A 24,866-nucleotide genomic window follows, 5' to 3' on the forward strand; every position below is an offset into this window, starting at 1 on the left:
TGATGGTTGTTATTTTGTTCTATGGAGGTGCATAGCAATGTCTTAATGCCTGTTATACTTACTATTGTTCTGCTGTATCTTTACAAAAAAAAAAAAAATAGCCTGGTCTCACAGAGAACAAATTAGTTTTAAGCCAATCAATCCATTTAGACATTTATAAATCCCAGCTCTAAGCTGCTTAACACCATATCTGGCATCAGATGCCATAAAGCGCTTAGAGGCGCAACTCCGGCCAGATTTATTAGGTGTCGGTAGGAGTTTTGAAAACCAGTGCTTAAACGGTGTTTTTCACTGAGCTTAGGTACCTATGGGCACCTAATAAACCAGCGCCATTTAGAGAATCTGGACCTAAAAGAATGAGTCAGCTTTTGCTGTTAGCAGTGGAATATATAATGACAGTCACCGACTAGCATGGTCCATTTAATAAGATGGCCTAGTTACTGCGGATGGGCAGACTGGATGGGCCATTTGGCCTTTATCTGCCATCATGTTTCTAAGTTTCTATAACCATAAAGTTCTATGAACTCACAATGCAGCTGTAAAGAGCCTTAGCCAATAGGGGAAGGAGGGGATGGTGGATGCTGTGGATGGGCCATTCATATTGCCATCATATTTCTATGTTTATTTTCTCCTTTGTACATTAACCTTTATTTCTATTTTTATACTTTAAACTAAGATCAGAAATTTTCCAACCTGGGGGTTTTGTCCAATTCTCTCCATCCACCAAGCATACTTGGTCACAGACAAATGCACTGTGGGAACAAGTGTCCTCCCTACAATGGATTAAAAGACAGTATACATCCTTCTCTAGTACCCAGCACTCAGACATACATTTTGTAGAAAGTAACTTCCCAGCCTCTCACACCTACCTCCTCTGTATCTTTAATAATGATCCTCGTGTATTATCAGGGCTTCCAGAGACTGAAATCACACCTCAAAGTAGTCACCTCTCTTCCCCTCTTTATTATTGGATAACTGTGTCTTGAGCAGACACATCACAGGAGAGACAACATGAAAGTTGGAATGGGGCACAAGCCTACTGTTCCATCTACTGAAACTCTTAACAAAACACCCCATAACATGGTGACAACAAAAACATAAAAAAAAAATGTTAATAAAAAGTTGTAGCACCATGAAAAGTAACAAGCTGTAAAAACTGCATCCAGTTTCCATTCTCCTGTCCCTGGAGGAGTAAGGTTCTGTTCAATCAGTCTCTCTCCTCATTCCCAGAGGAGCTAGATTTAGCAACTTCCACCCCCTTGCAATCACTGAAGGGCAGTGTCAGCACCAACACCAGAGGGAGTGGAAGTGTTTGGGCCCAGAAACCAGAGCATGGCAAGATAAAAGAAGGGAGGAGGCGACAGAGAGAGACAGAGCTCAAAAGACTGCAGGAAGAGAGGGGAGACACAGGATGGCAGAGAATTTTTGGACATTTTTGGAATTTAGGAGGTGCTGGCATTGAGCTAGAATAACAAGCCTAGGGATGAATTCAATTCTGTCTAGGGGAACAATGGAAGAAGAGACACTGCTGCCCAGGTAGGACTGCAAGCCTATAGTATGCTGAAAACATCTGGCAGTGAATTTCATCCCAACTCCTCTGCCCGTGGAGCTTTCCAGTTACAGTAACTGTTGTGGATTTTTCTCTTTGCAGGGCTGCAGCCTTTGTTTTGGGGTCTCCCCATCTTTCCTTCCCGAGACATAAATACAGTCCAGGGGTCCTCAGAAGATCAAATAAGAAGTACTCTCGGTCCCAAAACAAGACAAACTCCAGAGCCAGAAAATACTTTTCAGTGTCACAGTGATACAGCTGATTGCCCCAATCCCTAGATATCTAAATCAATTCTGCCCCTTCACCTCTGGATCCCAGGGGCCAGTCCTGCATTCCAACTGGTAAAACCAGACAAAAGCTCCAAGACGCAAATGCTAAGAACTGGGGATCCAGTTCCAACTCTGAGCCATGTGCACAGGGTCATGAAGAACAGGAGAATGAGGTGGAGGAAGAGAAGATCTTTTCCAGTTGGCATCACCTGAAGAGCAGGATTCATTTCTTCTTGCGCTCTTGAGAACAGCGAGGGCAAAACCTGCTCACAGAAAAAAAGAGAGTAAAACAAGTTACTTAAAACCTGTTCACGTATGCTCCACAGCACCACCTACTATTCCAAACCTGAGATCCCCAGTAAGTTCTTTACTTTGCCAAAATAGAGACCATCGCAAATAGCTCTGCCAACATACTTCACTCCTGTGTCTCTCCAAAAGCCTCTGATATTATACAGTACTGGGACCCTAAAACTTTGGCTGTGACCCTTTCTCCTTCAAGGAGTGAGCCATTGTATGCAAATATTTAGGCACCCCTGGTCAAATTATATGTTTCAATGAATCCCTTGGTGAAAATAGTACTAAGCTAAAACGACAACATCTTAATGCATGATTATTATTTATAAATATTAACATTTATTAAAATAGCAGATGCAACAGGGGGCTGTTAAGGTAACAAAGAAAAATCTGTGATAAACTGTCCAAAAGCTGTTAAAGCAGAACTCATAAATCAATGGAAAAAAAAAAACCTGCTGAAAAGTTTAGCTGACATTGGGGCAGTTGTCCACAATACAGCATTTCTTATACAACAATAATAGGAAAGGAAAACCATTGTCTAAAATATGCAAGACAAAACTTTGAGAAGCCTGATAAAATTAAAACTGAACTGTTTGGCCATTTGGAGAAAAGAACAACTACTCTGAAATATTGTGTGGGTGGAAGCAATATATCCTAGAAGCTGCTCCAGCAGATGTGGGAGCCTGGGAAATGCAGGCACACTTGCTGGTGAAGTCCTCTGACTGAGCCTCCACTCGATTCAGCATATGCGAGCTACCCCTCAGCTGTCAGGTTTTTCTTTGATTGCTGCCGTTCAAGGCTGCAGCTCTCTCCTCTCCAGTCAGGGTTCAAAAAACAAACCAACCCCAAATCTCTCTCTCTTTGAATTGAGAAACAAACATTATTCTCTTCTTTTAAGAAAATAAAAGCGCCAAATTAACTCGAGGATTTTTATTTTCTAAAAACTTCAACCGGCAGCCTCTGTAATCAGGTGGTTGCTAGGACCGTGAAGAAACTCTTTTCATGGACAGGACCACCTCTTCAGCAGAGCTATGCGCCTCGGGTGCCAACGGCTTCTTCCCCTCAGAACCCAAGTCAGGTACCACCAGGGAGGGAAGCCCTTCGTGCCACTGCTGTCGGAAAAAAAGAAAACAGCAAACACTGCAAGCTCAAAGAAGAAATAGCTGGCTCCGGAAGCTTGCAAAACACCTCCCCCACCGGTTTGTATGAAGACAGTGCGAGGCCAGCAGAAACAGTTCAAAGACCTCATCTGAGGAGTTCCAAGGTAAAGGAATAGGAGCTAAAAGGACATTGTCTCCACCAGTATTTTCTGATAGCCCTACAGCTCAAAAGCGATTTTCAGCTACGTATGGCATTCCCCAAGGATCTATCCTTTCACCTCTTTTGTTTAATATTTTTATTGCTCTGTTGATGACTCTTTGCCAATCTTTAGGCTTTAACGTTTTTGCCTACGCAGATGATATTCAGCTGCTACATCAGTTAGACTCCAATAATCCCTCTGAAACAACAGCTATTAATAAAAAACTCGAACTTATTCATCAATGGCTTGAGGCAAATAGATTAGCCCTGAATGTCAACAAATCAAATGCTATGCTTTTCCCTTGGAAAGACGGTCTCAATCTCCAGTTTCCCATTACTATTAAAGGTTCTGTCCTGCAGTCGACCTGTAGCATTAAGATCCTCGGGGTTATTTTCGATAGCAAACTTACCTTCCATGAACACATTAGTAATATTGTTAGATCTACTTTCTTTAGATTACGGCAAATTCGGTCTGTGTCTAAATTTTTATACCCCAAATCACTAAACATATTAATTCATTCGTTAGTGATTTCAAAAATTGATTATTGCCACGCATTGTTTAAAGGAATTGCATTAAAGAAAATTCGGCATTTGCAGATTGTTCAGAATGCTAAAAAACTTGATCATGTGACTCCTCTACTCAAGGAAGTGCATTGGCTTCCGGTTGTTCACCGAATATCGTACAAATTAAGTTTACTGACTTTCAAATCCCTTCTTTATAAAACACCTGCTTTCAGTCATAGATTATTGATTCCCTAGACTTCCTCTAGATTACTCAGATCTATCGACCAACATCTCTTGACTTTCCTTCTCTTAAAACTATAAACACATGGCGACAATCTATTTTTTCCCGTTACTGCTCCCCAAATGTGGAACTTACTTCCAATTCATGTGCGAGAAGAACTTAATTTGGATAGATTCAAGAGCAAGCTAAAATGCTTTCTTTTTAAAGATGCATTCGACAACTAATAAAATTAAATTTGGTCTACAAACCTGAAATTTGGATTAGATCAGGCGCTTCAATTGTGCCCTGGCTTTTTAAACTCTCTGATGCGCACTGCTCTCCTCTTCCCTATTGTTTTTTCCTTACATGTCTTCTTTACTATTTTTACATTTGTATTTCCTTCCCATCCCATTCCTTCTGTATCTCGTTTGTCGTGTCAGTCACATTTATATAGTTTGTTTCCCTTCGATTACTGTAATTTAATATTTTGTACATCGCTTAGAATTCGGAATAAGCGATTAATCAAATACTTAATAAACTTGGAAACTTGGTATGTGTCACTTCACAGACTCAAGGTTCTATGAATACGGTAGGGAACTTTTTCTCACTATTGCAAGGGTTTATGAGAGATAGCGCTGCTCTTTACACCAGCCCTTCTGACTGCACAGAACAGGGTCCACCTCAGGATCCACCTCAGGATCCTTTATGCCTAGAGTCTTTCTGTAATCCTCTCTAACATCACTTTCTGGGAGATGCACTGAAGTCAGTGATTGTTGCTAAACCTTTTTTCACAGCTTTAGCGATGATGCACAAAATAGCCCACCGCGGGTCTTTCCCCTCGATCGCCCATTTTCTGATCCAGCAATGTAAATTTGCTAAATTCCCATGCAAATTAGCCAAGCGATTGATGCACTTTCTTGAGATACTTGGCTATTTTGCATGGGGTTTTAGCCATCATAAAAACCGATTGCTTTAGACCTGTCACTATCTTTAGTGCATCTAGCACTTTGTCCTTCGCCTCAGCAACAGAGGTCTCCTATACAAGATTGGTATGACACGCCGGAACCTACTCCTCTGGATGTGGACCCTCTTTCCCAAGCGCAGACATTGCTGCAACAAGGTCAACAGGAAGACTACTCTGCTAAGTCTTAAGCAATCAGTCACATCACCTAATAAAAAAGATTTTCAAGCCATCCTTCAGTCTTGCCAAACTCCAGCCACAGGTTTCCTAGCGCTTCCAGTCCATCGGGTGCTAACTGGAAGAAGCCACAATCTGTCTCATACCAGTTATCTAAGCTAGAGACATAACTGACAGCTGAGGGGTGGAGTTCCAAAGGCAAGGTAGCCCACATATGCTCAGTAGAAAAAAATAATAATAATCAACTGAATCTAGGGGAGAGCACCGGCAAGCAGGTTCAATCAGAGGACTTCACCAGCATGTGTGGCTGCATTCCTACTGGCCGCCAGAGCAGCGAAACTGGACAGATAACTCACCAATCTGCTGATCTCGACCACAGACTACAAAACCTTTAAAAAAGAAACAAAGACCCTACTCTTCAAAAAAAATGCAGAAAACCAATATAACACAACCAGATCTGTCCCAAGCTTCACCTGCAATACTATCTACTCCTTAGCAAATTAGAAAATGTTCAAACTATTCCTTATGTATTTCTTAATATCATGACAATTCTTATGTAATCCGCCTTGAACTGCAAGGTAATGGCGGAATAGAAATCACTAATGTAATGTAATGTCTACACAGAACATCTGTTAGAGCTAAGCAACTTTGCACTCCTCTGCAACAGTGGTAATGTACCAGAATGTAAGTTACCTTGAGCTACTATTGAAAAAAAAAATGTGCACTAACTCCAAATGAACAAGTAAATAAAAATTTGTAGTCCTTTGTCTCAATCTGCATAGAACACATATCTGGATGATAAGAAAATGCGTTTTTCTGTATCGCCTGGTAAACCAGTATACTGTAGTTCCTTATGGATGGGTAAGTCACTGCTACCAGCAGGTGGAGTCTGAGATCACACTTGTATATCAGTATAGCCTCCCCTCTAAAAAATCCAGTCTTCCTCAGTCTCCGGTAGCAGGTGGTAAGGCTACTTTGGCTCCCCTCTTAGAACTGTTGGAACTCTGTTTTTGGACTCCTAGTTCCCCTTTTGTGCTGGATAGAGCTTGTATGGGTCTAGTTTTGGGATCTGTCCAACCTCGGGGGTGTCAAACTCGGCGGGTCTCGTATTGGGTCCCTCCCCCCACCTTCCTCCACCTCCTCATATTTTTGTAGAGGTACTTCAGCTGGCGGCCTGGCCCCCTGGTTGATCAGCCCTCCAGCTTTGAGAGCCATGGAGTCTGTTCTGTAAAAAAAAACAAAAAACAACCAACAACCCCAAAATCCTGAGATATGCCGGTCTAAAGGGCTAATTTCCTTTTAAAACTGCCTTTTTACTGTATTTTCTCATCTAACCGGCAGCTAGGGCGATTTTCAGCACAATGAGCACTTTTTTTTAATTCTTTATTCCTTTTTAATCATTCAACAAGAAAAATCATACATAGTCTCAGAAACAACACTTGATAAATCCATCAAGACAATAACAAAAAAAAGTGCTCATTGTGCTCCAGATTCGAGGTACTTGTGGCCGGCCTGCGCAAGCATTGTGCAGGCCGGAGCGGTGGGATAGCCTCGTTGGTAGCAGATGCCGGTGGCCAAGGCACCCCGCCGCATGTACATCATGAGTCGTGTTCAGAGCACGGAGAAGCCCGGGCTTCCCCCGACGCCCACATGGAGGGTTCCCCAGCTGCCGATGGTCAGGGAGAAAAGGATTCCCTTGCAGCCAGAATGGCTGAGAATTCCCTTTTCACGTAGGTAGGTTCCTCGGCCTCAGCGTCAGGAAAGTCCCAGGCTTTTCTGACGCAGCAGGCCGCAGGAGCTCCTTGCTAAGAGCCGGTTGTCTCCATCTCACCGCCTGGAATATCTAGGGGTGCTGTTCGACACCTCCTTGAGGAAGGTCTTCCTTCCGGAGGCCCAGGTAAGCAAATTGCAATCTCAGAGTCGCCTGCTTATGGCGTCCTGGTATCTTCCGGCGCAGGATTTCCTCCAAGTCTTGGGGTCGATGGCGGCCTCCCTCAGTGTTATAAGGTGGTCACGGGCCCACATGCGTCCTCTTCAGTATGCTCTTCTTCAGAGGTGGTCGCCTCAGAGGCACAGTCTGCATCACCATGTTCTGCTTCCAGGCTTAGCTCGGGGCAGTCTTTGTTGGTGGCTACAGACCCCCCCCCCATCTTGTACAAGGGGCGCGTCTGGATCAGCCGCAGTGGATGGTGCTGCTCATGGATGCCAGTCTTCTCGGTTGGAAGGCTCAGTGTCTAGGTCACTCAGCTCAGGGCACCTGGTCCACAGAGGAGGCTTCTTGGTCGATCAACGTCTTGGAAACCAGAGCCATCCATCTGGCATTGCTAGCCTTCCAGTCCTTTCTGATGTCAGTTATCAGGGGGGCACCAGGAGCACTCTGGTGGCACAGGAGGCGGCTCTGCTCATGGTCTGGGTGGAGTCGCACCTTCAAGAAATATCAGCATCCCAAATAGCTGGAGTGGAGAATGTTCAAGTGGACTTCCTAAGTCGTCACGTGCTAGATTCCGGAGATCAGTGTCTAAGCCCCGTGGCCTTTCAGTTGATAGTGCAGTCTTGGGGTCAGCCCCTCATGGACCTGATGGCCACAAGTATCAACGTCAAAATGCACCGCTTCTTCAGTCGTCGCAGAGACGGTCAGGCTAAGGGCCTGGATGCTCTGGTTCAACCTTGGCCAACGGAGGGGATATTGTATGTGTTCCCTCCGTGGCCATTAGTGGGCAGAGTTCTTCTCCGCATAATTCGGCATCCGAGCCTCGTGGTTTTGGTGGCTCCAGATTGGCCTCGACGACCATGGTACCCTTGATGGGTACTGCTTTGGTACGTCCCATCCGTAAGGAACTATTCCGGTCTACCAGGCGATACAGAAGGAGGAATTAGATTCTTACCTGCTAATTTTCTTGCTGTTAGCCTGTAGACCGGTATAGCTCCCCAACTTATCTGTCTTTGTGCAGTGATTGCGGGCTTTTGCTCGCGTGCAGATCTTGAATTTTTCTGCAGGTTCTAGTATTTTTCTAGGGCCGGGGAGAATTAAGAACAGCAGCAATAGCACAGCTAGCTGTGGGGATGTTTTATTTTCCAGGATAAAGTTCTACACATGTTCCAACAGATGTTTGTTGTTTTTCCACTCCTGTTCGGAGTGTATTTTACTGTTTGCAGTTAAGAATTTTCCTAGGTTCTGCTTGGCTATTCGTTAGACTGGATTAGTAGAGGGGAAGCTATACTGATATACAAGTTTGATCTCAGTCTCCACCTGCTGGTAGCAGTGAGGTATAATACCTATCCGTAAGGAATTATACTGGTGTACAGGCTAGGAGAAAGAAAATTAGCAGGTAAGAACCTAATTTCTCCTTCCTTCCCCTCCCTCCTATGCCTTAGTTGCATGTGGTGCTCCTCTTTCCTTCAGGCTTATTAGGATTTTATATACCGCCTACAATCAGGTACTCAAGCATTTTCCCTATCTGTCCTGGTGGGCTCACAATCTATCTAACATACCTAGGTATCTGTGAGGTACTCACCATTTCCCCCTTGGTTTTGTTGTCAGACCCACACAAGCAAAGTGAAACCACTCGATGGAGCACTATGACAAGAGAGACAAGAACTGAGATCAGCGACCAATCGTCATCTCAAAGTTAAAGACAGAGAGAACACAGGGACAGAGTGAGTGGATTCTTACATCAGGATTGTCACAGCCGATCATTTCTCCATAGGATACTTGGTGACAGAGGCAGTAAGTTGGCTCATTAGGATCCACAGGCATGTCTAACACATCCGAGGGATGCACATTCCCAAAATTCACAGCTGGCGTCCCATACTCTGCACCACTGAAAAGAGAGGTACAAGGAACTACCTCATTCCATCACTTATCTTTTAACACTTCTCAATTCCATTTTTATTTCTTCACACCATCCTAAAGCCTCATTTTCTCTCACCTGCATGCCCCCTTCCCACATTCCTATCCTTCCCTTGTCTCTGTCTCATCTGCTGTTCCTACTCTCTTCCACATTTCCAGGTAATTCTCACCAAGTCCCGGCACTTTTTCCCCATCTTCTGTACATTCCTTCATTAGCTTTATCAAGATCTCTACACTCCAACACTTCCAATGTCTTCTCTCCAGCACTCTCACTATGTTTAGCCCAGTCTCATCCCTAACTGTTCTGCACTCTCTTCCTCTACTACTATCATCCTGATAGCACTACCAGCTGTACAGAGTCACAAAGAAGAAGACAGTCCCTGCTCCAAAGAGCTTACAATCTAAACAGACAAGACAAACAGTTATGGATACAGTTAAGGGGAAGGGTTAATCTGCTGGCTGGGTTGGAGGGCAGAGGGGTGTACAGGACAATCAAGCCATTGTGACATCACTGATGACATTGGCTCTTATTGGTGGAATGAGGTATTATGACATCACAATCTCATAAGAACATAAGAATAGCCTTACTGGGTCAGACCAATGGTCCATCAAGCCCAGTAGCCCGTTCTCATGATGGCCAATCCAGATCAAAACCCAAGGTGCAGCAATATTCCATGCTACCGATATAGGGCAAGCAGTGACTTTCCCCCATGTCTTTCTCAATAAGAGACTATGGACTTTTCCTCCAGGAACTTGTCCAAACCTTTCTTAAAACCAGCTACACTATCCACTCTTACCACATCCACTGGCAAAGCGTTCCAGAGCTTAACTAATCTCCGAGTGAAAAAAATTTCCTCCTAAAAGGTATTTCCCTGTAACTTAATCGAGTGTCCCCTAGTCTTTGTAATTTTTGACGGAGTGAAAAATCGATCCACTTGTACCCGTTCTACTCCACTCAGGATTTTGTAGACTTCAATCATATCTCCCCTTAGCCATCTCTTTTCCAAGCTGAAGAACCCTAGCCATTTTAGTCTTTCCTCCTACGAGAGGAGTTCCATCCCCTTTACCATTTTATTTGCTCTTCTTTGAACCTTTTCTAGCACCACCTCATCTTTCTTGAGATAAGGAGACCAGAAATGAATGCAATACTCCAGATGAGGTCGCACCATGGAGCGATACAGGGGCATTATAACATTCTTAATCTTGTTAACCATCCCTTTTTAAAAATAATTTCCAGAATCCCAGCATTCTATAGTGCTACCAGACGCATGCAGCGCTGCACATTCACAAAGAAGAAGAAAACAGTCCCTGCTCGAAAGAGCTTGCAAACTAAACAGCCAAGACAAACAGGATGTCATGGATACAATTAAGGGGAACGGTTAATCAACTGGCTGGGTTAGTGGGCAGTAAGGTTATGGATCTAGTGGTCTTTCTTTTTATATGCTTTACTTCCCAAATTGTTTCTCCTCCCCCATCATTCAATCTTGTCATACATCCACCCTTAACCTCCCCCCCCTCCGAGTATCTTCCCAATGTCCTGCGCCCCCTTACTCCTGTCCTCTCATCACTCTCCTAAATCCCTATTGTCTTCTCCATCACTCACGTATGAACAATCTTCATTTTTTTCTGGGTGCTTTTCACGGTCTCTTCATCTGAGTTTTTGACCTTTGACCTGGCTTTTGCTGCCTTTTTTTCTTTTTGACTCCTGCCCTCTGAAAGAAAAAAACCCCCAAATGTATATATCTATCTAATAATCAATAATTCAGTAAAAAGTATTCTTGTATCACTAGAGGTCAGAACTGAGCAGTCACATCAGGAATAGAGGGTTTTCAGCAGATCTGGAGAAATGTTAAACTTTGAAGAATGAGCAAAGCTGGAAAGTGCCTCTATTTCACTTACTTTTTTTCCCCTTGCTGGATGAACTGTCATAGTCACTGGATTCAATCTGTTTCTCCTTCAGATCTGCCTCAAAGCGGGCAAGATCTGTGTCCAAGCGCCTAATATGTTTATCTACCTGTAAGAGAAAGCACATCTGAAACATATGCCCTGATTCCATTTAGCCTCAATCTTTTACTACAGAAGTGCTATACATTCCCCGACTCCAAGCAATTTCAGCATCTATCTCCAGAAGGTACATTTGCTTCAGTTTCAACATTTTCCTGTAGGAGACACTCTATAGCCGATACCATTTCATAGGTCTGCATTGCCAGCTGCACTTTATCATCTCCAAATTCCTTGCATTTCCCATAGGCGTCTTGAATCCGCTTGAGAAGCTCCAGCTTTTCCTCCGAGGAGAGTGTCCGGGCACTAGTAATGTATTGCGTGGCCATCCTGTCAATCTCTGTCTTAAGGTCTACAAAGAAAAATGAACACAGCCCAGAACTAGAAAAATATTCAAAAAGCAGGGGACATATATATATATATATATATACACACTACTGATGCCCAAAGAGATACACAAATACTAATCTAGAAACTGACTGATCCCTAAAAATATTCACATACAGATTCTGAAACATTTATTTACAACGATGCAAACTCTACCCGACAAGAGATCCAGAGGATCCAGGAGATAAAAAGAGAGACATGGATCAACATGCTCACCCATGTACTAATCCTAAAATCAATGGATAGGAGGCAATGTCCTATTATGGATTAAGGACTGGTTAAAATCAATGGTCAATATTCTCAATTTCCTAGCTATGTTGTCCATTTCTTCCGAATGTGAAGGAGGCCTGTATATCACACCAAAGTAAATACATTTTCTGATCCCTCTTTCCAGATTAAACGACAGTGCTTCTTCCTTACCTCCTATATCTCACAATTCTTTCACTTTAATATTATTCTTAACATATAATGCCACTCCCTCCACCCATTATACCTACCCTAGCCCTCCTGAATAATTTATCTCCAGGTATAACCACATCCCAATCATGGTTCTCCATGAACCACGTCTCCGTGGCCGCTACTAAATCAAGTTCAGCTTCTACTAGATCTGGAATTTTGTTTCCCATACTATACAAAGCTTTGAAGCTATCACTCTTTTGTTTCATTTCAATAATGGTATTTGGTGCCTTTAATAACTCTCAGGAATATAAGGCATCAAATACCATTATTGAAATTATCATGTAGTTTAAAGTGATTTAACTTACATGCAAATTATAAATAAAATAATAAAAAAAATTGCAAGAGGTTCTTGCAAGACTGAGAGATCGGGCATCAGAATGTCAGATGGTGTTTAATGTGAGCAAGTACAAAGTGATGCATGTGGGAAAGAGAAACTCAAACTATAGCTAAGTGATGCAGGGTTCTATGTTACAGGAAAGGATCTAGGTATCATCTCTCGGCTTAGTGTGCGGCGGTAGCCAAGAAATTAAATAGAATGTTAGGAATTATCAGTAAAGAAATGGAAAACAAAGATGATAATGTTATAATGTCCTTGGTGTGGACGCACCTCGAATACTGTATGCAATTCTGGTTGCCACATCTCAAAAAAGATAGAGCGGAATTAGAAATGGGATGACTTCCCTATAAGGCAGTGTCTTGCAATCTCTCGTGTCCCCGGCTTGAGACACCCTGTACCATCAGCCAGAGAGAAGGAGAGGCACCGGCTCTCTTCACGAGAGGCACATCCTGTAGGCAGTCAGCCAGCGCCTCTCCTCCTCCCCAGTGTGCCGCTGCACACCTGAAATCTCAGGAGGCACACAGTTTGTGATACATTGCTATAAGAAAAGGCTAAAGCAGCTAGGGCTCTTCAGCCTGAAGGGACGGCTCAGGGGAGATATGATAGAGGTCTATAAACTAATGAGTAGATGTGAATCGCTTGCTCACTCTTTCCAAAAATACTAGGACTAGGGGATATGCGATGAAGCTACTAAGTAGTAGATTTAAAACAAACTGGAAAAAATATTTCTTCACTCACCCCCCTCCACCCTCGAAAAACCAAACCAAACCATAACTCTCCCTGGTTCACCGAATCTCTGAGATCAGATAAACAACTATGCTGGCGAAAGGCAATAAACAGATACAAATCCAACGTATCGAAGGCCAAAAAGAACTACCATGCCAGCAAACTAGGCACCAAAATGCTAGATAACAAGAAACTATTTCACCTAGTGCGACAGCTCACAATCCAAAGGACAACCCAACAAAATTAGTGCTCAGGATCTAGCAGAATCAAAACTGTACAATCAGAGGTAGCCAAATCAATCCCCACCGAGACACACATGCTCAGTACATCTCAACACACCCCTGAACCCACCAAAGCAGACCAAATCTGGACCTCATTCTCCAATCTGTCCATCCCCGACACAAAAAAACTACTATCCATGCGCTGCAGCTCCCAAGACAACTGTCCCTCTTACCTTCTCACTGCCGCTCCTAGACAAATCACCACCTTACTCAATAACTCCCTAAACCAAGGCCACTTGCCAAAGATAATGGGAAAGATTGCCCTCACCCCGACACCAGAATCACCAAAGGCAGATCTCTCTTTGGCTTCAAATTATAGACCTATCACAAAAATCATTGAGACCCACGTAAGTAGGTTCAAACAGTTTTTAGTGATGTTAACAACAGAAAACACAACACCAGGGTACCCCAAAGATGTACAGCACAAACAATGATGCATCATATACAATAACATAACAAGCATTGACAAACGAGGAGTAAAATCAACCAAACTCCCCCCCCCCATCCTACTCCACACAGGGCGAGCGAGATTAATGAGGGCGGAAAGGCACTCCGAGGCCCTGGACTCTTATGAGCCCCGAAGATGCCGCAACACCCCCTCCCTCCACCTAAGCTCATTTATCCTATCCGTGACTAAGTGCCAGAACTTTCCAATCCCCCTCACCTCTCCTCCCCAATCCCCCCCCAATGGTACTCTCCACCCTGCCCCATCAATACTCGCCATTACTCTCCCAGCCCAACTATCTGAGTGCCCAGATTAGGACACCCATCTTAAGACTGCACTGCGGCCCTTTGGATGCAAGGCTTGCAGATAGGGCTCCCAGATATTCAAGAACAACATCTTTCGCTTCCTAGCCCCTCCGGCATCCCAGGCCTCCCAGATGGCCAACTGATGCAACTGGTTCTGCCAATGCCAAAACACCGGAGAGTCCGGGACCGTCCAGCACTGAAGAATACATTTCCTAGCCAGTAAGCTCATCTTCCTACACAGAACCCGATGCCCCCTAGGCAAATGGCCAAAAGCCTCTGGCAAATCCAAGACAAAGTGGGCCGGAGCACTACGTAAAGCTCTCCCAATTAACCCCGACATGTAAGAGATTATACACCTCCAGAAGCGCTGTATCAAGGGGCAGGACCAAAAGGCATGTCCCAAAGTGTGCCCCCCCCATCCCACATTTATGACACAGTGGTATAGGCAGACCTCCACTATAATACAACTGTGTACGAGTGTAATAAGCACGTAAGGTCACCCTATAATATATTTTTCGCAACCAAGCACACAGGGTCACCCCAGGTGTCGCCCTCAAGGTACGGGTTACATCCCAATGTCCCAAATTAATCTGCAATTCCCCCTCCCATTTACCCCGGATGTTCTGGTAGTCCTTGGCTGGTTGTAACTCTTGTAAACTAGCATGAATGCTAGACACCGAGAGGGACACTCCCTCCTCCCGAGCAAACAACTCCCGCAGCCTGGCCCCCAAATGCAAGCGCAATTGTGCTCTGTCGAGGGATCCCACATAGTGTTCCACTTGATGACACACGAACTGCGCTCCCCAGATCTCCCCCACCTTAGCTAGCAATACTGCACGGGTCAACAGCTCTCCATCATCCCCCAAAATATATTCTAGACGTGAGACTCCTCTCGCTCCCCAGGACCGGTACTCTCTCGATTCCCGTCCCAGAGGAAAGGTCGGATTACCCCACAGGGGCAAGAGATCAGTGACCGTCGGATCCCCTCCCAGGGCTTGCACAAGCCATCGCCAGGCCGCTTGCAATGCGCTAAATAATACACTAGGTCGGATAGAAGAGGGCAAGGCCCTCCGGGAACTATGTAGTAACGCAAACACATCATAGGGAGCAAAAAAAACTCACGTTTCATCTGAAGAGGGGTGTAGTTGCTGGTCATATTCACCCAATCATCCAAATGGCGAAGCAAACACGCATAATTATAGACCCGCACATCCGGTAATCCTAACCCCCCCCCCCCCACCCTTAAGCCAAGGCCCCAGCAACTGAGACAACTGCAATTTTGGTTTCTTGGCCGCCCAACAGAAATGAGTAACCCCTTTATAAAAAATGCATAATTCTTTCTTCAGCAAGCATAACGGCAGAGGCAGAGTCTGCAAAACATACAGCCATTTGGGAAAGATGAACATCTTAACCAAGCAAATGCGCCCCATCAAAAAATGCCCTCCAGGTATCCAGCAAGAGCTCCGTCTGTTGCAGAAGCTTATCCACATTAAGACAATACAAACGGGGAACCTGCATGGTCATCAAAGTCCCCAAGTACACAAACTGCCCCGGTGCCCATATCAACATAAACCCATTCTCCCCAATGGGCCTAAACCGCCGCAGAAGACGCTAACGCCTCCGATTTATCCAAATTTAAGTGAAACCCTGCATAGTCACCATATTCTTTAATCATATCTAATAAGACCGTCAGGGAGGGCAAAGGATCTGTAAGGTGTACTAAGATGTCATCCGCAAAGGCCGATAACTTAAATGTGGTAGCATGGCATATATATCCCGAATTAGGGGGGTCCAATGTAAGCACAAATAACAATGGTAATAAGGGGCAACCCTGTCTCGTCCCCCTAGAAATCGGGAACCGGTCCATTTCAAAATCTTTCAACACTATTCTAGCCTGTGGAAGAGCATACAATGCCCGCACCGCCAACACAAAAAAAACATCAAAACCATAGGCCGCAAAACTATCATAAAGAAAATCCCACCTCACCCTGTTGAACGCCTTTTCAGCATCAAAGCTGACCAGCACAGAGGGGAGATTGCACGCTGCCCACTGTTCCAAAGATAACAACACCTTTCTAACATTTTTAGCTATGGTTCGGCCCTTCACAAATCCCACTCGAGCTTCGTGGATGAGGGAGGGAAGCACAGCAGCCATCCGCTTTGCCATGATTTTCGCTAGTAGTTTAACCTCCATATTCAATAAAGAAATAGGGCGATAGGAGCCTACGTTTTCAGGGTCTTTGTGCGGTTTAGGCAACAGCAATATGCGTGCCGTGTTCATACTTCCAGTAAAGCCTCTGCGCCAACCATGATATTAAATATCTGGGTGAGCGGCTGGATGATCTCCTCACCTAAGAGTTTATAAAATTCAATGCGCATGCCGTCCTCACCCGATGCCTTCAGCAGAGGACTGTTCCCAATTGCCCAATACACTTCCTCTGGCATTATGGGTGCATTCAGACACTCCCTGTCTGTCTCAGAGATAGGGGACAGCGTAATCCCATCTAAATATGGTCCCGCCATTACTCCCTCCTCCGACGGGGGAGCATAGAGGTTCTTAAAATAGCGAGAAAATAAGTCTCCAATCTCCGGGTCGGTTGTAACTCTCTCCCCCTGCTCGTTCCATAGGGCTTGAACCCTACATGGGCTCGTCCTGGTAGAAACCAGTCAGGCCAGTAGTTTCTCCCCCTTATTCCCATATCTATAAAGCTGGTACTTATAATAAGCTAGGGATTTGCGCGCTCGCTGATGTAGTAGGGAATTGAGGGCCACTTGATATTCCATTAACTCCTGTTTGTGCATGGGGTCGCCAGTCTGGCCATACCTCCTCCGGGCCCTAGCAATGTCCTTCTCTAAACACAGAATTTCCCTATCTCGAGCTTTTTTAACGTGACTACTATAACTAAGGGTATCCCCCTCAACATCGCCTTCACCGCTTCCCAGAATAAGATGGGGTCCGCTTCTGCGTGAGCGTTGTGCCATTTGTATTCATTCCATGTACCCAACAACCGTTCCCTATAGTTCGGATTCCTATACAATGCAAACGGAAATACCCAGCGCCACTTTCCCTGAGGCCCCCCCTCCTTCCTGCCATGTCACTTGAACCCAGGCATGATCCGAGATTGTGTAGGGACCTATCTCCTCCCGCTCCAGCTTTCGAAACACCTTTTCCGTCACCCAAATATAATCTATGCGGGACTGCGTACCGTGCGCCTGGGACATATGGGTGTAATCCCTTTCGGTGCCCGCCAAGGGTTGATTAATCCCAGATTATCACTAAATTTTTGGAGCTCCCTCTCCCCTGCCCAATGTAGGGCACCCCCCGGTTCCGTGCAATCTAAACTAGAATCACGAACAGCATTAAAGTCTCCCCCTACAATCAGGGATACCTGGGCGAAGGGCAACAACAAGCGAGTCAATTTAGAATAGAATGCTGGGGCATTTTCATTAGGAGCAAAGACACACAACAAAATACCACATCCTGCGATCACCCCTCGACAAAGCACATATCTGCCCTCCCCATCCGTTGCCAAAATTTGTAAGTTGTCTAGGAGGCCCTTATGGAACAGAATTGCTACCCCCCTGTGTTTCCCCTTTGCAGAAGCCACAACATATTCCCCCACCCACCACTGCTTCAATTTCATATGTTCAAGATCAGTCAAATGGGTTTCCTGGAGAAAAGCCACATCCGCCTTATGGCGCTGTAAGTGTTGTAAAATTTTTGAGCGCTTAATAGGGGAATTTATCCCCCACCACATTCCAAGTTACAAAGTTAACCAGGATCCATAGAAACATAGAAGATGACGGCAGAAAAGGGCTACAGCCCATCAAGTCTGCCCACTCTGCTTACCCACCCCCTGTCTATGCCCTAATGACCCAATTTCCTTATCTTGACCCTCGTAGGGATCCCATATGGGTATCCCATTTATTCTTAAAGTCTGGCACGCTGTCTGCCTTGATCACCTGCACTGGAAGCTTGTTCCAATGATCAACCACTCTCTCTGTGAAGAAATACTTTCTGGTGTCGCCATGAAATTTTCCGCCTCTGAGTTTGAGCGGGTGCCTTCTTGTGGCCGAGGGTCCCTTGAGAAAGAAAATATCATCTTCCACTTCGACACGTCCCGTGAGGTACTTAAATGTTTCGATCATGTCTCCCCTCTTCCACTGTCACTAACCACTCCACATACTCCATCATCAGTACCTGTGGGACCCAGCCACCCCAGCCCCTGACCAGGCCCCACCAGAGCATCAACTGACCATCTGTTACCAAAGCGGGGCACAGAGTACCATCTCCCCTTCCCCTCGCCCAAACTCGCAACCCCTCCCCCACCCCCACCTTCCTCCCCCTCCAACATCCCCCTCCCCCCTGTCCCCAACCCAAAACTGCATCTCGAGACCATCCAAACAGATCTCAAGATCCCCTGAGGAAGAAGCAACTCCACCACCCTAGTCACCCCAATGTGCACCCCCCCCAGATATATGCACTCCACTCCACCAGGTTCCCCACCGCACACAATCCTCACCCTCAGAACCCCAGTCCCTCCTGTTAGCACTCTCCCAGCACACAACCACAGCACAGCCCCCCAGAATAGACCCCTTCACCAGACTACAACAAAATGACCAGGCCTCCCATGCAGACCCCATGCTGGCGGCTGCCCTCTATAGCACACCTAACCCTCCTCCCGAATCCCCGCCGCATTCAAAGACCCCAACCTAGCCACCTATCCTCCCAAGAACACAGTCACCTTGCACATACCCACCACCCCCATCCCAAGTAAAAACCCCACTTCCTCCGGACAGTTAAGGCCGTCCAGGCCAACAAGTATGTCCAATCATGTCAGCAACCCTCTCATGTGGGTTGTCCCAGAGGCTCACTACTCCCAACTCTCCACGCCGTTGCTCCTCTAGTCTGTCGCCGCCATCCTGAAGGTCCAGCTATCTCCTCTCCTCGCTCTCCAGCAGGTCCCCTCTCAGGGAGGTTAGGAGCACCCAGTTCGTGTAGCACCGACCAGGCCTCCACCACTGTACGAACCCGTCTCGTCGCACTCCCCACTGTCAGTGCCAAAGCGAATTGATAAAGCCACTGATAACGAAGGCCCTCTCTGCGGAGATAAGTGGTCACCACTTCCATATCCTTCTGCTTTCACAAGGTTGCAGCCGCCACATCCTGATAAATGTCCACCCACAAATTATTCCATTTGTAATCCCTCTGCTTCCGCGCTGCATGGAATATTTCCTCCTTCACCCGAAAGCTGCCCAGGCACAGAATAATGTCACGGGGAAAGTTGGATTTAGGGTGCCCCAAAGCTCAATGCGCTTGTTCTATTTCAATTTCCGGCATCTGCCCCTCACCTGCCAGAGCACTAGTGAGGATGTCGGTACAAATATCCAAGGCTGTCTGGCGGGCATCCTGATAAGCACTTTCTTCCGGCACCCCCCAGATCCAGAGATTACACCGCCGGGATCTGTTCTCCAAATCTTCCAATTTGTCCCACATCGCCAACTCCTACGCGTGTACTCCAGCCACTGCCTGTTGCACTTCAATAATGTCCTCGGTCATGGTGTTAACATATGCTTCCACCATATCCTGTCGCGTCACCAGCATCCCCAGGTCATGTTTTAAATCTGTAGCTGCTTTGGTAACATCGTGGCGCATGGACTGCATTTCTTTACGAATTTCCAGCAGCAAGTCCCTCAGGGAGTCCGGCGCCTGCTCACCACTGCCCGGCCGATCCTGGAGTTCCATGCTGCCCCCCAATGTGGCCTCCGGTACCGCCATCTTGGCTGCCTGCGTCGGGCTTACTCTTGTTGCTTTCGGGACTCCTTGCTTCTTTCCCGCAAACCCATAGCTGTCCAACTTTCTCCTCGTGGACATCCTACACGTCCGTCAGCCAGTCGCAAGAACATAGTAGATGACAGCAGATAAAGACCCGAATGGTCCATCCAGTCTACCCAACCTGATTCAATTTAAATTTTTAAATTTTTTTTCTTAGCTATTTCTGGGCAAGAATCCAAAGCTCTACCCGGTACTGTGCTTGGGTTCCAACTGCCGAAATCTCCGTTAAAACCTACTCCAACCCATCTATACCCTCCCAGCCACTGAAGCCCTCCCCAGCCCATCCCCCACCAAACGGCCATACACAGACACACAGACCGTGCAAGTCTGCCCAGTACTGGCCTTAGTTCAATATTTAATATTATTTTCTGATTCTAGATCCTCTGTGTTCATCCCACTCAGTCACGGTTTTACTCTCTACCAACTCTCTCAGTAGCACATTCCAGGCATCCACCATCCTCTCCATAAAGTAGAATTTCCTAACATTGCCTTCGAATCTACCACCCCTCAACCTCAAATTATGTCCTCTGGTTTTACCATTTTCCTTTCTATGGAAAAGATTTTGTTCTACGTTAATACCCTTGAAGTATTTGAACGTCTGAATCATATCTCCCCTGTCTCTCCTTTCCTCTAGGGTATACATATTCAGGGCTTCCAGTCTCTCCTCATACATCTTCTGGCGCAAGCCTCCTATCATTTTCGTCGCCCTCCTCTGGACCGCTTCAAGTCTTCTTATGTCCTTCGCCAGATACGGTCTCCAAAACTGAACACAATACTCCAAGTGGGGCCTTTCCAATGACCTGTACAGGGGCATCAACACCTTCTTCCTTCTACTGGCTACGCCTCTCTTTATACAGCCCAGCATCCTTCTGGCAGCAGCCACTGCCTTGTCACACAGTTTTTTCACCTTTAGATCTTCGGACACTATCACCTCAAGTGTCCTCAAGTTTCCTCTCCTCGTCCGTGCATATCAGCTTCTCACCTCCCAGCATATACGGTTCCTTCCGATTATTAATCCCCAAATGCATTAAACTGCATTTCTTTGCATTGAATTTTAGTTGCCAGGCATTAGACCATTCCTCTAACTTTTGCAGATCCTTTTTCATATTTTCCACTCCCTCTTCGGTGTCTATTCTGTTACAAATTTTGGTATTATCTGCAAAAAGGCACACTTTTCCTTCTAACCCTTCAGCAATGTCATTCACAAACATATTGAACAGGATCGGCCCCAGCACCGAACCCTGAGGGACTCCACTACTCACCTTTCCTTCCTCCAACCGACTTCCATTAACCACCACCCTCTGGCGTCTGTCCGACAGCCAGTTTCTAACTCAGTTCACCACTTTGGGTCCTAACTTCAGCCCTTCAAGTTTGTTCAACAGCCTCCTATGAGGAACCGTATCAAAGGCTTTGCTGAAATCTAAGTAAATTACATCTAGCATATGTCCTTGATCCAGCTCTGTGGTCACCCAATCAAAAAATTCAATCAGGTTCGTTTGGCACGATTTACCTTTTGTAAAGCCATGTTGCCTCAGATCCTGTAACCCATTAGATTCAAGTAAGTACACTATCCTTTCTTTCTGCAACACTTCCATTATTTTTCCAACAACTGAAGTGAGGCTCACCGGCCTGTAGTTTCCTGCTTCATCCCTGTGACCACTTTTATGAATAGGGACCACATCCGCTCTCCTCCAATCCCCAGGAATCACTCCCGTCTCCAGAGATTTGTTGAACAAGTCTTTAATAGGACTCGCCAGAACCTCTCTGAGCTCCCTTAGTATCCTGGGATGGATCCCATCTGGTCCCATTGCTTTGTCCACCTTCAGTTTTTCAAGTTGCTCATAAACACTCTCCTCCGTGAACGGCGCAGAATCTACTCCATTTTCTCGTGTAACTTTGACAGACAATCTCGGTCCTTCTCCAGGATTTTCTTCTGTGAATACAGAACAGAAGTATTTGTTTAGCACATTTGCTTTTTCCTCATCACTCTCCACGTATCGGTTCCCAGCATCTTTTAGTTTAGCAATTCAATTTTTCATCTTCCTCCTTTCACTAATATATCTGAAAAAATTTTTGTCTCCCTTTTTTACATTTTTAGCCATTTGTTCTTCCGTCTGTGCTTTCGCCAGACGTATCTCTCTCTTGGCTTCTTTCAGTTTCACCCTGTAGTCCTTTTTGCACTCCTCTTCTTGGGTTTTTTTTATATTTCACGAACGCCAACTCTTTCGCCTTTATTTTCTCAGCCACTAGGTTGGAGAACCATATCGGCTTCCTTTTTCTCTTGTTTTTATTGATTTTCTTCACATAAAGGTCCGTAGCCATTTTTATCGCTCCTTTCAGCTTAGACCACTGTCTTTCTACTTCTCTTATGTCCTCCCATCCTAACAGCTCTTTCTTCAGGTACTCTCCCATTGCATTAAAGTCTGTACGTTTGAAATCTAGGACTTTAAGTATCGTGCGGCCGCGCTCCACTTTAGCCGTTATATCAAACCAAACCGTTTGATGATCGCTACTTCCCAGGTGAGCACCCACTCGAACATTAGAGATACTCTTTCCATTTGTGAGGACCAGATCCAATATCGCTTTTTCCCTCGTGGGTTCCGTCACCATTTGCAGGGTCATGGGTGTTGCTAGTGGGGTGTTGGCGGCAAAGGTTCCCGCGGCGGCACCAGGTCGCTCCACAAACTCTCCGTCACTACAATAAGTCTCCCAGGTACTCTGCACACTACCATCCCAATCTGACAGGCTCTGGTTAAAAACAAAAAACCCCAGCTAGGGCCTCTCACAGTCAGAAAAGTAATTCTGAGGCCAGGGCTTGCACTGGAAGATACGGCGACAGATTTTGGGTGAGTCTCACCTGAGCCGGGGAGTCGGAGAAACGCAGGAAAGAATTACCGGTGGGATCCTTCCAGGATAGGGAGCATGCTTAGAGGCAAGACGCTGGTTGCACAAGGCTTGGGGCTACCTTGACTCACCGGCAGGCTCCACACCCGATCAATACAAGCAGCCGAGGGAAGAGCTCAATGCAGGAGGTGCTCTCTCCCAGCACAGGATGGCGATCCCGCTGTCCAGGGCCGCTGTTGCACGACGATGGGGACTGTATTCCGCACACAAACTTCGGTCGGCAAGGCTATCGCTCCATCTTCTGCTCCAGATACCGGCAGGGAAATAGAAGCCCAAGTGTCGAACACGTTCCACGTGTTTGGCAGGCCAATGTGTTGGAGCCCCAACGCCTCCCTGTTTGAGTCGTGGCGCTCCACTTTTTGAATGCCTGGGAGCCTTTAGCATCTGCCCCTCTGTAGCACCCAGGGTTGAGGTTGATGGCCTCCGCTGGCAAAAATTATCTTGGGGCAGCCATCGGCCAAAGACGGAGCCTCTGTTCTAGGCTGCCATCTTCAGCGATGATGTCACTTCCTCCTCGAGACCCACATAAATAAACAACTCACAATTTACATGGAGCAACACTCATTCCTCCACTCATCCCAATTTGGATTCCGTCAACAACATAGCACAGAGCTTCTCCTCCTCACCTTAATCACAAAATCCAACCAACTGCTCAGCACAGGACGCCAAGCAATACTTCTCCAATTCGATATTTCAGCAGCCTTCAACTTAGTTGATCATTATTTACTAATAAAACTATCAGAAATAGGCATAACAGGCACAGTGCTAAAATTGTTCTCAGATTTCCTAAAAAACCAGAGAATATATCGTCAATAAGAGCAGAAAGACCTCCAACCCCTGGAAAGCCTTCTGTGGTGTGCCACAAGGCTCCCCACTTTCCCCCATCCTATTCAATCTGTTCATGAGCTCTCTAGGTAATATCAAATTCGAAGACAAAAGCATAATGTCATACACAGATGACATTTTTCTCCTTATTCCCATAACCAAAAATCAATCACTTACCCAACAAAATCTCACACAATATAGAAAAAAATCCAAAATTGGTCAAAAAACAACAAACTAAAGCTAAACACAACTAAAACCAAAGTTCTATACTTCCACACGGCCCAGCAAACGGCTCCTACAAGCATCACCCTTCGATCAGGCATAACCCTAATGCTAGGTTGCATACTGGACTCCACTCTAACCATGGAACCCCAAATATCTAGTCTCTGAAAGAAATCCCTCTACACCCCGAGACAATTAAGACTAATCAGACCTTACGTTCACCAATACCTCTTTGCCTTAATCGTACAACTGATGATCCTATCACAACTGGACTGCCGTAAGACTTATCTTCAACCTGAGAAAATACGACTCAGTCACAACCTTCATCAAACATTTGCATTGGCTACCCATCCCATCATGAATAACATTCAAAATATCTTGCATCATTCACCGCATACTTTATGGAAATTCTGCGGCCCCACTCATCCAACTCTTCTCAATAGCATGGTCTACTTCACGCAGAACCCTCAACTGGATGCTACTAAATCTCCCATCCACTAAAGATCTTCACTATAAATGAGTTTTCCACTCCATGCTTACCTTTCTAGGAGTCAAAACTTGGAATGGCCTTACAGAAAAGACCAGAACTGAACCTTGCCACATCATCTTCCAAAGAAAACTGAAAACCCATCTGTTCGATACTTAGGGCTCCTTTTATCAAGCCGCACTAGTGGGGTTAACGCGCGTGACTTTTCATCACGCATTAATCCCTGCACTGGCCAAAAACTACCGCCTTTTCAAGAGGAGGCAGTAGCGGCTAGTGCGGCCGGCAGTTTAGCGCGCACTATTACGCATGTTAAACCGCTAGCACATCTTGATAAAAGGAGCCCTTAATCTCCTTTACCCTCTCTTTTCTTCCTTTCCCTTCCTCCTCTCCCCTTCCTTTCCCTCTTACCTATACACCTCCTCTCTCTCCCCTCCTACCTCTCTTTACAGTTACCTTGAGCCTGTAGAGGTATGAGCGACGCACAAATAGAAGATTAGATTAAATCCTGGAATTTGTTGCCCGAGAATG

The 24,866-nt window shown here is 45.7% G+C and overlaps 1 protein-coding gene across 4 annotated transcripts in view; it reads right to left on the minus strand.

Annotated features, from left to right (window-relative positions):
- Positions 1 to 939: 939 nt before the first annotated feature.
- The window catches only part of ING4 (inhibitor of growth family member 4), a 56,858-nt gene continuing 32,931 nt past the window's right edge, over positions 940 to 24,866 (minus strand). For all 4 annotated transcript variants that reach the window (XM_033923829.1, XM_033923830.1, XM_033923832.1 and 1 more), the window contains exons 3-8: positions 11,310 to 11,476; positions 11,023 to 11,137; positions 10,727 to 10,835; positions 8,947 to 9,094; positions 8,789 to 8,850; positions 940 to 2,081 (exon numbers count right to left, since the gene is read on the minus strand). In XM_033923829.1, the coding sequence (XP_033779720.1) occupies positions 2,042 to 2,081; positions 8,789 to 8,850; positions 8,947 to 9,094; positions 10,727 to 10,835; positions 11,023 to 11,137; positions 11,310 to 11,476 (641 nt within the window). In that variant the 3' untranslated portion in view covers positions 940 to 2,041. The remainder of the gene's footprint in view (positions 2,082 to 8,788; positions 8,851 to 8,946; positions 9,095 to 10,726; positions 10,836 to 11,022; positions 11,138 to 11,309; positions 11,477 to 24,866) is intronic.

The sequence above is a fragment of the Geotrypetes seraphini genome, chromosome 16 (genome assembly GCF_902459505.1).
Source record: "Geotrypetes seraphini chromosome 16, aGeoSer1.1, whole genome shotgun sequence".
Lineage (NCBI taxonomy): Eukaryota > Metazoa > Chordata > Amphibia > Gymnophiona > Dermophiidae > Geotrypetes > Geotrypetes seraphini.